The sequence below is a fragment of the Leucoraja erinacea genome, chromosome 2 (genome assembly GCF_028641065.1).
Source record: "Leucoraja erinacea ecotype New England chromosome 2, Leri_hhj_1, whole genome shotgun sequence".
Lineage (NCBI taxonomy): Eukaryota > Metazoa > Chordata > Chondrichthyes > Rajiformes > Rajidae > Leucoraja > Leucoraja erinaceus.
The window spans coordinates 62,976,722-62,992,337 of NC_073378.1; the positions used below are offsets into that span (position 1 = coordinate 62,976,722).

Consider the following 15,616-nt stretch of genomic DNA (forward strand, 5'->3'; position numbering starts at 1 on the left):
AATTGTGTTGTGTCTTGGGTCTTTTTTTTTTCTTGTATGTATGACTGCAGAAACAACATTTCACTTGAGCCTCTATGAGGTTCAAGTGACAAATAAATTGTATTGTGTGTATAAATTGTATTGTGAGTGAAGAGACCCTAGTGAGAACCTCATCTATAGTAGGGGAGGGGAACCCTCATGGGAAGAATGAGGACATTTCCGATGCCCTGGTGTGGAACACCTCATCCTGGGAACAGATGCGGCGTAGACGGAGGAATTGGGAATAGGGGATGGAGTCCTTACAGGAAGCAGGGTGGGAAGAAGTGTAGTCTAGATAGCCATGGGAGTCAGTGGGTTTATAGTGGATGTCGGGCAGAAGTCTATCACCTGCGATGGAGATAGTGAGGTCAAGAAATGGTATGGAAGTGTCAGAAATGGTTCAGGTGTATTTGAGTGCCGGATGGAAGTTAGTGGCGAAGTTGATGAAGTCAGTGAGTTGTGTGTGGGTGCAGGAGGTGGCACCAATGCAATCGTCGATGAAGCGGATGTAGAGGTCGGGGATGGGGCCCTGGTACGTCTCGAACAAGGATTGTTCGACGTACCCTACAAAGAGGCAGGCATAGCTAGGGCCCATGCCAAAATGCTCTTACACTAATATGTTGGCGTACCAGAAATATTTTATTATAGTCATTCTATACTGAATACTAAAACACTTCAGATCATATATTGAAGTAGGGATCTCACACAGTTCCTGACATTTATATTTTCAAATACAGATCCGATTTGTAGAGCTGAAAACAAATGAAGCTGCAAAATGTCTAGTAAAGCTCCAAGACATTCTGATGGAAGCCGGTCTACTAATAGACCACATCGAGAACGAAGACCGAGAGACCGCCCAAGTAATGAAAGTAACCATTCTGGTAGGCGTCGCATGGAAGACCGCAGAGACCATAACACAAGCCAACCTTCAAGAGAACCATACCCTCCTAGTGAAAGGTTCCATTATTTTTTATCATGCAATACAATTGTTGTTGTAATAAGCAAATAAATTAAATTAAACATTAAACAAATAAATTAAACTGTGTGAGAATTCACAGCCATTTTTTAGATCAGCTGAAGTAAATAAAATTAGTTTGGTTCAGATTCCATGCAATTGTGCTTTTATATAAACTAAATAGATCTGTAAATGTATTTCTTTCTTGCCCTTGACATGCAGATTGTATTTTTTTATTGAATAAATAAGTAGAATTTGATAATGTTCTGCATGGGAGGCTGCACTGGAAGGTTAGATCGTATGGGATCCAGGAATAGCTAGCTGACTGGATGGAGAATTGATTTAATGGAAGAAAGCAGAGGGTGATGGCAGAAGGTTGTTTATCGGACTAGAGGTCCCTGACTAGTGGTATAACTCGGGGATCGGTGCTGGGTCCTTTGCTATTTGTGATTTATATCAATTTGTATGAGAATGTATAAGACATGATTAGTAAGTTTGCAGATGGCATTGTAGTTATCGAAGACTGTTACCAAAAATTGTAGGAGGATCTTGATCTGGTGAGCTGAGGGATGGTTAATGGAGCTTAATGCAGATGTGCAGTGTTGAATTTTGGGAAGTTAAACCAGGGCAGGACCTTGACAGAGGCCTGGAGAGTGCTGTAGAGCAGAAGGATCTAGGAATTCCTTGAAAGTGGCATCTAGTAGATAGGATGGTCGAGAAGAATTTTGGCACTTTGGCCTTAATCAGTCAAGATACTGAGTAGAGAAGTTAGGAGGTTATGTTATTGTTGTAGAGGACATTGGTGAGGCCTCAATTGGAGCACTATGTTCAGTTTTGGTCACCCTGTTGATAGGAAAGATGTTAAGCTGGAAAGGTTGCCGAGAAAATTTTGGAGGATGTTGCCAGGAATTGAGGGCCTCAGCTATAGGGAGATGTTTAGCAGGCTAGGAATTTATTCATTGGAATGCAGGAGGTTGAGGGGTGAGCTATAGAAATGTACAAGATCATGAGGGGAATAGAGCCATACAGAGTGGAAAAGGGCCCTTTGGCCCAACCTGCCCCGGCCGACCAACATGCCCCATATTCACTAGTCCGACCTGCCTATGTTTGGCCCATATACTTTAAACCTATCTTAAACATGTACCTGTCCGAATGTTTTTTAAACGTTGTGATAAGATAGTGTAAATACACTGAGCCTTTTACCCAGAGTAGGGGAATCGAGAACCATACGTCAAATGTTAGAGGGGAAAGATTTAATAGTAACCTGAGGGGCAATCTTTTCACACAAGGGGTTATAGGGATATGGAAAGAGCTGCCATAGGAGGTAGCTGAGGCAAGTACTATCACATTTTAAATACAATTGGTCAGGTACATGGATAGGGAATGTTTAGAAGGATGCAGGCAGGTGTGACTATGTAGAAGGGGCATCTTGGTCGGCATGAGCAGGTTAGGCCGAAGGGCCTGTTTCTGTACTTTAATATAATCTAGAAATATAAACTTGCATGCTGTGGTGAAAGTCTGCAGGTTGTGAAAATCTGCTACAGTGATTGAGAACATCTCTGAATTTCGTGAATTGTGGGAGATCAACTGTAGCATGAAATACACTTATAGTATGAATGACATCATTTAATTTTACTTCGGAGTCACGTGAGTGACTACGTGAAGAACCCACCCAGCGCGCAGGCGCGGCATTACGTCAGCAGTGCAACAGCGGCAGCAGCTGGAGCCAGGCTCTCCAGCTGCAGCATAAAGACAAGACCTCAGGTAAGTGCCTTTTTTGTTACAGAGTCGCTCTAGAGAGAATCATGGCCTCTCGCAAGCGACCAGCCAGGAGGACTGCCTGCCCAACTCCACCCGAGGACGGGTCCATAGCGGGACGGCAGCCTCTCGCAGCGGAGGAGCCTTTTCAACGCTCCCGCTCACCCGACACCGAGCCGCCCCCAGTGCTGCAGATTTCAACGCCCCGCACAGGGAGGAAGGCGACACATAAAACCGACCGGCCGGTGTCCTCCGATGAATCGGAGGAACGGGAACACTCTCCCCCACCGAAAAGGGGAGACGCTCGGATCAGCTGCATGAGGCAGCTCCTAGAGCGAATGATAAACGAGGAGATGCGGCATCTCCCAGGAGGACGGGCTTTGGCCTCCTCCTCTCCACACCCTTCTGTACCCTCTATGTTCGAGGGCAGTAAGGGAGGCCAGGACTGGGCTGGCCTATCCCAAGGGCAGGCGGAGGATACCGTCAGCATGCCGGGCGTGCCGGAAGAAGAGCTACTGGGTGTAGTGGGCCGATATGCGGCGCCCCCAACAACTGGGATGGTGTTGCTACCCACAATGGCGGCCACCATAAACAGGCTGTCCAACAACCCGCTGCAGGACAAGGCTGTCCAGCAGGCCCTTGACAATTACATAGCGCCAGAAAATTGCGAGGCGCTGAGGGTCAAGACGGTCAATGGGCAGATCTGGAACCAGCTGGGGCAGCAAATAAGGGCTCAGGAGGTCAAAATGCAGCGAGTCCTGAAGCTCCACTCAGCAGCCGTCACCGCCTTTGCTCGGTCCGTTGGGGATGAAGACCTGACCATACCCCAGCAGGATGCCCTCGCACTGATGTGCAGCACCACCTATGAGCTAAATAACCCTACGGCGGGACAACATCAGGCCTGCCCTCAACCCAACATATGCCGGCCTCTGTAAAGCTCCAGCGCCAGAACGACAGGCGCTGCTATTTGGTGCGGATCTGGCCAAAAGGCTGAAGGAGTTGGAAGAGGCGGCAAAACCAGTAGGCCTCATGAGGGCAGGGCCAGGACCGAGCAGGGTGAAGACACCCAGTTGGCCGCACGCCTCGGCAGCCACCAGCAGGTACCGAGCTGGTGAAAGCCTGGTGACCGCCTCCCACTACCCCCAGAGCTCTTTTTTAGAGCGGGGCCCAGGGCGGAGCCGTGGGAAGATGCGCCGCCCCACCGCAGCACCAACACGGCAACCTTGGGCCAGACCCACCGAAAACGACCCCACAAGTGAACATGGAGGTAGGTGGGTCTGGTTCCTGTCAACATACACAGACAAAGGGTGTAGTATTAACAGGGGGACGTTTGAGGTTCTTCAAGCATGTTTGGTGCTCCCTTACTAACAATAAGTTTATACTCAACAGTATTAGTGGATACAAAATTGAGTTCAAACCAGGCGTAGAACCGCCAGTTCAGCACATGCCCCAAAGGGTGTTCCTTCCCTCGGCAGTTGAGAAGGTAGAAGGACAAGCTGAACTTGATCGGCTCGTGGCTAAAGGCATCATAGAAATGACCACACACGAGCCGCAAGAATTTGTATCAAATATTTTTCTCAAAACCAAAAAAGATGGTGGATGTCGCATTATTATTGATCTGACGTCACTTAATCAGTCTGTTGAGTATCAACATTTCAAAATGGAGACATTTGTCACTGCCAGACAACTGATCTCCAAGGGATACTACATGGCAAGCATAGATATCAAAGATGCTTACTATTTGGTACCCATTCATAAAGATTACTTTAAATATCTGAAATTTATCTGGAGGTGCCAGCTATGGCAGTACCGAGCTTTGCCCAATGGTTTAACGACAGCTCCCAGACTATTTACGAAAATTCTTAAAGTGGCCATGAAGAAATTGAGAGAACTAAAACATTTAGTTGTGGCCTATCTGGACGATGTTCTCATATTAGGAAGAACACGGGATCAAGCTGTCGCAGGAGTGTTAGCCACTAAACAACTCCTTGAAACTTTGGGTTTTATCCTTCACCCAGATAAATCAATATTGGAGCCTACTACTAACATGGATTACCTAGGCTTCACTATTGACACGATTCACATGACTGTCACTCTGCCCAGAGACAAAACTGTTTCACTCATTGAAGCTTGTAGCCATTTAATTGCTACACCGCAACCTAGAATACGGCATGTAGCCAGAGTTATTGGCTCTATAGTAGCAGCATTTCCGGCTGCCCAACATGGGCCCTTGCATTATCAAAATCTACAAAGAGCAAGGACTCATGCATTACGCCTTCATAGGGGGCATTATGATCGCAAAATGGATTTACCCGCTGAAGCCAAATCAGAACTTCAGTGGTGGGTTGACAATATTTGGCACAGTCACAGTCCTATCGCCGTAACCAATCCTAACATAACCATTGCAACGGATGCCAGTGCTTTAGGCTGGGGAGCTACTAACTCCATAGACAGCACAGGTGGCAGATGGACTAACTCAGAGGCATCGCTACTACAATCACTGGGCATTAACTTTTTTGGAAATGCTCGCAGCCTTTTATGGGCTAAAAGCATATGCATCTGATATGCGGCACGTGCATGTTAGAATCATGATCGACAACACTACGGCAGTATCTTATATCCAGCACATGGGTGGCATTAAATCAGTATCATGCGACAAATTAACTGCTATAATCTGGCAATGGTGTGTCGAGAGACATATTTGGCTATCAGCTGCCTATTTACCAGGCAAGCTAAATTTAGTGGCGGACACCAGGTCACGAAAATTCAACGACAACATCGAATGGATGTTGGACCCAAAATTATTTGCTAAAATTGTCAAGCAATATGGTACGCCAGATATAGATTTGTTTGCGTCTAGGTTAAATCACCAACTACCCATGTATGTGGCTTGGGAACCAGACCCAGAGGCAGCAGCGGTAGATGCCTTCACGCTGGATTGGGGAAATTTCTTTTTCTATGCTTTCCCTCCCTTCTGCCTCATCAGTCGGGTACTCCAGAAAATTCAGGCAGACTCAGCCTCTGGCATTCTGGTCGTGCCCGACTGGCCTACCCAACCATGGTTCCCAATGTTCCACGACATGGTGGTAGAGACACCAATGGTCCTTCAACACCACCCCCAATTATTGACTCACCCGGTAACTGGCATTAGCCATCCATGCCACCAAAAATTGAAACTCCTGGTTTCCAGATTTTGAACAGGCCTTACCGGGGATTGGGGTTATCAGACAGAACAATCACCACCATGTCGGCATCCCTGCGAGTTTCCACCAAGAAACAGTACCTGACCTTCATCAGGAAATGGGAACAGTACTGTCTGGACGCAGGGACATCCTACAAGACGGCTTCGATCTCGGATGTGCTGGAGTTCCTGGCCCACCTGCACCATGATCTCAAGATGAGCTACAGTGCCATCAATACGGCTCGGAGCGCACTGTCCGCATACCTCATGCCGATAGAACAGCATAGTGTGGGATCCCACCCTCTGGTCATCAGACTCCTTAAGGGGATCTTTAATACCAAACCCCCTACACCTAGATACACTCACATGTGGGATGTGAGTGTAGTTCTGACACACCTTCGAGGTTGGCCTCCGGTGGGATCCCTGAGCCTGGAACAGTCCACTTATAAGACCCTCATGCTCATGGCGCTTGTCTCAGCTCAAAGGGTTCAGTCGCTCCATCAGCTAAATCTGACTACATGGTGACCACCCCAGATACCATTACTTTCACCATGCCGGGGTTGGTAAAACAAAGTAGACCAGGTACATCAAATTCCCCGTTGATCTTCCGGGCTTACCCTCCAGAACCTAGGCTGTGTGTGGTGACCCACCTTCATCATTATCTAGACACAACCCAAACGCTTAGAGGGAGAGAGAAAGCCTTATGGGTTAGCCACAGAAAGCCTTTTGGACGGGTTACCAGCCAGACATTATCCAGATGGTTGAAACAGGTCCTCAGCATGGCAGGGATTAACACAAATGTTTTTAAATCCCATTCAACCAGGGCAGCGTCCACCTCAGCGGCGGATAGGATGCAGGTTCCCCTAGACCACATCCTCAGAGCAGCGGGATGGTCAAGGGAATCGACATTCCAACGATTTTACAGAAAACCGCTGATGGAACAGGACGTCTTTGCGGATACCATTTTAGAAACCGCAAAGTTATGATTTAAAGCCCATGGGAGCTACTTTTTGTTATAGTTAATAAACATTTCTTTTATAACTAAACAAACTTGTTGGTCTTTAGCCACCACTTCCTCCCTTGATGATCTTTCGGCAGTGAGTGATATAACTGTTACACGGTTTGAAATCACAGACCTTTGAAGTCTTCACGTAGTCACTCACGTGACTCCGAAGTAAAATAGTAAGATTAAACGAGTACTTACCAGTACGAAGTTTGATCTGTATTTTATGAGGAGTTACGATGAGGGATTACGTGCCCTCCGCTCCCACCCTCATTATATAGATCAAATTCGGACTAATGTCTCGTTGGTCTTTACTATCTTTACTTCAACTAGTGTCTATCTGTGATTCCACACCGCTGCTTGGAAGTATGCCGCGCCTGCGCGCTGGGTGGGTTCTTCACGTAATCCCTCATCGTAACTCCTCATAAAATACAGATCAAACTTCGTACTGGTAAGTACTCGTTTAATCTTACTATTAATTTATTGAATACATTTTATTAGCCAAGTATGTATACATACAACAAATTTGCCTTGGTGCTTTGCTCGCAAGTAACAACATGATATACTGTAGACAATTAAAAATAAAACATTATAATTTAAACAAGTGAAGAATGAAATAAAATACAAAAGGAGGCTACAGATTTTTGTCTGCTGAGTAGAGCTACTGCTCGTGGAAAAAAAGCTGTCTTTATGTCTGGCTGTGGCGGCTTTTACAGTTAGGAGTCGCCTTCCAGAGGGAAGTGCTTCAAAGAGGGGATTTTTAAGTCGGCTATTCTTGCCTGTAAGCCAGAAGGTTCAGTTTCAGTATTAGTTCCACCACAGTTGATGTTTAAGTGTAGAATTGATGAAGTATTACGTTGTCAGCAGTGTTCTTTATATGAAAAGGTTTTAAATCCAGGACTACCTATTCAACTGGATTGTTCATTTATCTTGTCTATGGAGTAGGTGCTTCCAAAGGCAGTGATTAATGATTTCCCGACCCCCAACCCCTTGAAATGATACAAAGTGTAGCTAGAGTAGCTCAGCCGACTGAAACAGTTTGAGGAATGTCCCAATGTCGCCTATCCGTATTCTCCAGACATTCTGACCTTCTGACTTACTTCAGCACTTTGGGTCCTTTTGGTGGATGAAGAAGGGCTCGCTGGTGCGCTTTGTGTCGGAAGTGCCGTTGGAAGTTGGGGCTCTAAATGGCCATGGAGACGGTGCTAGTGGTGATGGGCCGGCAGGTCATTCCATTCACTTTCAGTTCACATTTTATATACGTTTCTGGCACTCATGGTGACATGGGAGAGGTGTCATTAGTAGGCCAGGGATGTATTGTAGTTTCATTATCACAAGATCTGTTGGGCCAGAAAAATGGATAATCCAGAAAAGCTCTGGAACTGAGACTGCTGGAAAATTAGTGTTCAACCTGCAGTATGAAAATAGCTACTTCCTCCCCATTTGGGTTGCCAACTTTCTCACTCCCAAATATGGGACAAAAGGTTAAAATAAGAGACAAATTCCCGATGGCAATTCGTTGACCAACTTGGCCGTGGCTGGGTGAATGATGAGTTGGCCCAGGTGCTGGACTGCACACAAAGACCAGCTGGTGGCCCAGCTGAGGAGTTTTGGCTTGGGTGCCGGACTTTGCACGCGACCTCGCACACAAAGTCCGGCACCCCATCCAACTCATGAACCGATAATCGGCCATGAGAAGGAGGGGTGGTGATGTTGGCGGTAAGCGAATGTCCGAAGGTCGGACAGCTGGTCGGGCTGTCGACCGATGGGGCCACGCGCGAGGCACTGCTGCTGCACTCCATGGGTTGCACTACGTCGGGGCGGGTGAGGCGGGGCCGGATGCGGTGCTCTGACCCGACAGTCCCCTCGACCCGAGCAGTAGCAGTCAAATATCGGACAAGGGTGGTCCCGTATGGGACAAACCAATTTAGCCCAATATACGGGATGTCCCAGCTAATACAGACCAGTCGGCAACCCTTACCCCATCTGACATTTTGGAAATAAATAATCAAAATTAAAAAAGGATTGGAACATTGTCACAAGAGATTTTTATTCGTTTTTGTTCAATTATTATTAAAAATTAAACTACCGGATCTGTGCAGTTGCTCTTAACTACTGAGACATATTATAAAAAGCAGTTATTGGAATTTGAGTGGTTTAGCTAAAATATAGGGCTATGCACGTCCAAAACAATTAAGTTAATTTGTGAAAGGGCTTTTATAAACTAATGGTGGGATGGATATTAAAGACTTTTATGGTTTTAACATTTGATTTGCAATAGATTCAATTTATAAATGAGAAATAATTTCTGTTTCAATAGACATGCACATGATCCACCAGAAGAATCTTACGCCAGACAACCCACTACAAGAGGTACACCATCTTCTTCAGCACCTCCCGTTTACAGCTCTGTATCACAAGCCAACACTCCACCCAAAGAATCCTTTGGAACAAAGTGTTCATATTTGTGCTCCAGACGAGGTATGTACAATATTACTTGCATTACGTACCTTTTTATAAAAGTTTTTTCCGGAATCACTTATTTTAGTTCAAATAGTAAATGGTAGTATGAGACACATGATGCACATTTATGATTTATGACCAAACAAATACACAAAGTGCTCGAGTAATTCAGCGTATTAGGCAGCATCTTGTGGATAGGTGATCTTTCGGGCTGGGACACTTCAGACTGATTGTGGTGGGCAGGGAACTGGGGGAAGAAAGCTAGAAAGGAGAACGGCAGGACAAATGTAATAACAAAGAACTGCAGATGCAGGTTTATACCATAGATAGACACAAAATGCTGGAGTCACTCAGCGGGTCAGGCAGCATCTCTGGAGAAAATAGATAGATTACGTTTTGGGTCGGAACCCTTCTTCAGGCTGATTGCAGGGAGAAGTGGGCAAAAACCTGGGAGAGATGAGAGGGCAGCGCAAATCACAGTTGGCAACAGATGACCTCAGGCGAGTGGGTTCCCTGATAGGCAGATTGGATTGAGGTAGAATGGAATAAAATGGAAGAAAAGCTCTACATCATGGCAGGCCCTTAATTCATTGAGGTGGAGGCACAGAGATGCATAGGTGAGGCTTCTGTTGAGAACTGACCGTTCTGTATTGGAAAGGAGATGGTGAAATCATGACGGGGATGAAGGCTGGGGGGGTGGGGCATTTGGGTGGAGGGAGGATTTGGGCGAGATATTGTCAGGTGGCTGGAGGTACCGTGAGGAGGGGGTGTGAAGAGTGGTGTTCAGGTGGGGGTGGGGGGGGGAGTAGTAGAAGCAGCGTGGTTTATAGAAGGGGAAGGGCAGCAGGAATAGTGGTGCCAGTACTGAGCGGCAGGACAAAACATAGCAAGCATTATTCATAGAAGATAGAAGGTCGTGGTGGAAGGAAGATATTCTGGCTGGAATTTTGTGACCACTGGCGTTCTGCGGGGATCTGTGCTGGGACCTCTACTGTTTATGATATAGATAAATAACTTGGACACGAATGTAGATGGGATGGTGAGTAAGTTTGCTGATGACACCAAAATTGGAGAAGTTGCAGACAGTGAGGAAGGCTATAAGAAGGTACAGCAGGATATAGATCAGCTGCAGTAATGGGCAGATAAATGGCAGATTGAGTTTAACCTGAGCAAGTGTGAGTTGTTGCACTTTGGGAGGTTAAATGTAAGCAGAGAGCATACAGTTAATGGTAAGAGCCTTAATAACTTTGAAGTGCAGAAGGATATTGGAGTCCAGGTTCATAGCTCACTAAAGGCAGCAGCACAAGGGGATAGGATGGAAATTACGATGTGTGGTATGCTTGGCTGCATGGCTAGGGACATTGAATATAAGAGTCAATAAGTCATGATGCAGCTCTATAGGACTTGGTGAGGCCGCATTTGGAGTTTTGTGTGCAGTTATTACAGGAAAGATGTGTAAGCTGTGGAGAGGGTGCAGCAGAGGTGGTTTATCAGAATGCTGCTTGGATTAGAGGGTTTCAGCTACAGGGAGGATAGACTTGAATTCTTACCTCTGAAATGTCAGAGGGAGGACAACGCAAATTGGAGGGACAGCACCTCATTTTTTTGCTTGGGCAGTTTACAACTAAGTGGTATGAATATTTATTAATCTAACTTCAAATAACCCTTGCTTCGCTCTCTCTCCCCGTCCCTCCCCATCCTAGTTTAATGACTAGTTCTTCTGTCCTCCTGATTAAATATTACATAGAAACATAGAAACAGAGTTACTATTACTGATTGTATGACCCGTTGTCACCTTCCCCTCATCAACAATGAACCATTCTACATTTCCTTACCATCATCTGCATTGATCTGTCGTTTTCACACCTTATCATTCCATATCTCTGGACTCCCTCTCCCCTGACTCTCAGTCTGAAGAAGGGTCTCAATCCGAAAAGTCACCGATTCCTTCTCTCCGGAGATGCTACGTATCCCATTTAATTTGACATCATGTTCGGAACAGATATCGTGGGCCGAAGCACCTGTTCCTTTGCTGGCCTTTCTGTATTGCATGTTCTGCGACCAGCATGTTCCAGTAAGGAGGAGATAAAAGGGTGGAAAGGTCATGGGTCCTTAGATGATCAAAGAAGTCGTCAATTTGGTCAAAAAGAAAAGGGAAGCATATGTTTGCTTTTTAAGGAATATAAAGCAAGCAGGAAAGATCTCAAGCAGGCAACTGGAAGGAAAGGGGTCAGAAAATACCATTGGTGAGTCAGATTAAAGATGATCTCATTGTTTTTAAAATAAAAAAATGTTAAAAAAATACAGCAAACATGGAGAAGGTAGGATCAAGGATAAAAGAGGAAATTGTGCTTGGAGGATCTAGGTAAGATACAAAATAAGTACTTTGCATCTTTATTCTCCAGAGAGTAGGACATGGCAGACAATGACATCAATGTGGGGAATACTAATATGTTCAGGTAGTTTGACATCAAGCTGGTTTTGGGGCTCTTGAAGAGCATTAATGTGGATGTCACCAGCTTCTTCCCATCAACCATCAGGATCATAAGCCACGTCACAAAATCTTAACCACAACCTTAGCTCAGCAAAGCTCTACTGTGGACTTTGTTTTGGTTTCAGACATTGTGGTATTGCACTATTATTAATTTTTTAGAATTACTGATAATATATTGTATTATTGATCATTTTATATATATTGTTCTGTATTGTTCTGTTAATAATACAGCTGTTATGCTTGAAAAAGTAAGAATTTTAATGTTCCATCCCCAGTGCATATGACAATTAAACTTTCTTGACTGACTCTTGAGCTTATTACAGTTGGAGGGAATGCTGTACAGGAGGTTACAGTTGTAAGCTCTCTGAGCAGTTCTTTCCTTTGAAGAGTGAAAGACGCATTCAAGATACAATGTTCCAAAAGGTTGTATGTGTTGAAGAGTTAGCAATTAGTATGGCATGAAGAAAAATCACAAAAAGGATCGCCAAACTTCTTCAAGATCAATTCCAGCCATAGTCAGCACCTTAAACATTTACTTTTACAAATTTAGAACTGAAAGAATGCAAGGAAAGGATTGCAGAGGAATTCAGCACTTGCAATATGGCCTCCAATTAATTCCACTCTTGCCTAATTTGAATGTCATCTGGCATGTGTGGTTGAAAGTACTTATTGCTCCAGAAGTAATACTTGCTCGTCTTGAAGAACAACAACATTTGGAAATATCCCAACGTGAAGAGAGAAAAAACTATTAATAAGTCAAGTCAAAAGAGTTTTATTGTCATGTGTCCCAGGTAGGCCAATGAAATTCTTACTTACAGCACAACAGAATATGTAAACATAATACAGAACGGGAGATAAAAGTTCAGTGTGTCTGTAGACCATTGACCATATATACACAATAAATAAACAGATAAAGTGCAATAGTAATAATAGACTGTTATTGTTCAGATCAGAGCTTATTTGATGTCGTGTTTAATAGCCTGTTGGCTGTGGAGAAGAAGCTGGTCTTGAACCTGGATGTTACAGATTTCAGGCTCCTGTACCTTCTTCCCCATGGCAACGGAGAGATGTGTGTGTGACCAGAATGGTGTGGTTCTTTGATAATGTTGGCAGACTTTTTGAGTCAGTCTGAAGAAGGGTCTCGACCCGAAACAACACCATTCCTTCTCTCCAGAGATGCTGCCTGTCCCGCTGAGTTACTCCAACATTTTGTGTCTACCTTCAATTGGTTAAATCAGATGGACCTATTGACTTTCACCTCCAGGCCAGAATGCCAAAGCCATCCCTGGCTCGCACTGCCTCCCTGGGGTGGATGATTGCAACCTTCACATTGTCCGCCCTGTTTCTACGAATGCCATCAACCCGGCGTGCACAATCAAATAAGATTCCTGAATGCTTCCTGGCCGGGCTGTCAAAGCCTCCCTGGCCCACACAGCATCCTCAGGTGCTTCCAGGCCACACTTGGCGCTGAACCTTACGTGGGCCAAGACTCGGCTGATATTCGCCCCTCCTCCAGCTGTCGGCAGGCCAGGGCCATCAACTCATCTAGATTCCAGGCCCAGATCCAGACTGAGTCTTAAGAAGGGTCTCGACTCAAAACGGCACCTATCCATGTTCTTAAGAGATGTTGCCCGACCTGCTGAGTTACTCCAGCACTTTGTGTATTAATCAGCATCTGCGGTTCCTTGTTTATATTATATAATGAAAGAACTGCAAATGCTGGTTTAAATTGAAGGTAGACGCAAAATGCTGGAGTAACTCAGCGAGACAAGCAGCATCTCGAGAGAAGGAATGGGTGACGTTTCGGGTTGAGACCCTTCTTCAGACTCGACCTGAAACGTCACCCATTCCATCTCTCAAGATGCTGCCTGTCCCGCTGAGTCACTTCTGCAATGATAATCCCTTACTAAGTTATAGCAGATAATCTGCAATAACCAACACCATTTACTGTACTTCAGAACTATCGGATGTGAAAATATGTTAATTAACCTGTTGCTGGAAAACTTACTGATGCTAAAATCTTATTGAATTTTAGTAAGAAGTTAAACCAGAATTCTTACAACACAACTTCCTAAAATAAAATTATTTTCCAGTGAATTACAAAGGATTTGCTTTTCCCCTGATTGTAATTTGTACATTCTGGCAGGAAATTATGCTGATCATTAAGACTTTCAGATTCAAGAATATGTTCAAGTTCAAGTGAGTTTATTGTCATGTGTCCCTGTACAGGACAATGAAATTCTTGCTTTGCTTAAGCACACAGAAAATAGTAGGCATTTACTACAAAACAGATAAATGTGCCCATATACCATGATATAAATATATACACACATGAATAAATAAACTGGTAAAGTGCAAATAACATAAAGTGGTTATTAATAATCAGAGTTTTGTCCGAGCCAGGTTTAATAGCCTGATGGCTGTGGGGAAGTAGCTATTCCTGAACCTGGTTGTTGCAGTCTTCAGGCTCCTGTACCTTCTACCTGAAGGTGGCAGGGAGATGAGTGTGTGGCCAGGATGGTGTGGGTCTTTGATGATACTGCCAGCCTTTTTGAGGCAGCGACTGCGATAAATCCCCTCGATGGAAGGAAGGTCAGAGCCGATGATGGACTGGGCAGTGTTTACTACTTTTTGTAGTCTTTTCCTCTCCAGGGCGCTCAAATTGCCGAACCAAGCCACGATGCAACCGGTCAGTATGCTCTCGACTGTGCACCTGTAGAAGTTAGAGAGAGTCTTCCTTGACAAACCAACTCTCCATAATCTTCTCAGGAAGTAGAGGCGCTGATGAGCTTTCTTGATAATTGCGTTAGTGTTCTCGGACCAGGAAAGATCTTCAGAGATGTGCACGCAAGGGAATTTGAAGTTCTTGACCCTTTCAACCATCGACCCGTTGATATAAATGGGGCTGTGGCTCCCCCTCCTACTCCTTCCAAAGTCCACAATCTGTTCCTTGGTTTTGCTCGTGTTGAGGGCCAGGTTATTGCGCTGGCACCATATGGACAGTTGCTCGATCTCTCTCCTATATTCTGACTCATCCCCATCAGTGATACACCCCACAATAGTGGTGTCGTCAGCGAACTTGATGATGGAGGCATCAATTATTATTTTCCAGTGAATTACAAAGGATTTGCTTTTACCCTGATTGTAATTTGTACATTCTGGCAGGAAATTATGATGATTAATATAATGATTTGTTAATTACAAACAAATAATATAAATAAGCAGCAGGCAAGGAACGAAAAAAAGAATATAATATTATTTTCTTCATATTGCACTGTAACTTAATTTACTTATTTCAACAAATGCTTTGAATGAACTATTGAAACCGAACTGGTTTGGCAGCTCATTTTCAGATAAGACCAACCATAAAACAAAATACAGGACAGTGCGAGAACAGGCCTGCCAGCCCACACCGTCTGTGCCGAATATGATGCCAAGTTATATTAATCGCCTCTGCCTGCATGTGATCCTGATCCCTCCATTCCCTGCATATCCTTGTGCCTATCCAAAAGCAACATTTATATAATACCAATGCTTACAATCCAATTGCATGGCGTGCAATTGTATTATGTAGGTGTTGGTATTATGTAAATTTTGACTCCAACGTTACGAGACTTGATTGATGAACTAGAATTGTATAGCTGTACATTCTGCAGCCATAAATATTAGATGTGCTTGGACTGGTAACTTGGCAAGTGGCATGTTTTGATTCAGTTTACATTCTGCTCCATCAATATATATTTG

At 44.6% G+C, this 15,616-nt stretch overlaps 1 protein-coding gene across 1 annotated transcript in view; it reads left to right on the plus strand.

Moving 5' to 3' along the window:
* Positions 1 to 15,616, plus strand: part of LOC129710755 (MARVEL domain-containing protein 3-like) — a 40,367-nt gene that overhangs the window by 8,297 nt on the left and 16,454 nt on the right. Inside the window, exons 2-3 of the mRNA XM_055657985.1 lie at positions 756 to 975; positions 9,236 to 9,396. Coding sequence (XP_055513960.1) covers positions 794 to 975; positions 9,236 to 9,396 — 343 coding nt within the window. The 5' untranslated portion in view covers positions 756 to 793. The remainder of the gene's footprint in view (positions 1 to 755; positions 976 to 9,235; positions 9,397 to 15,616) is intronic.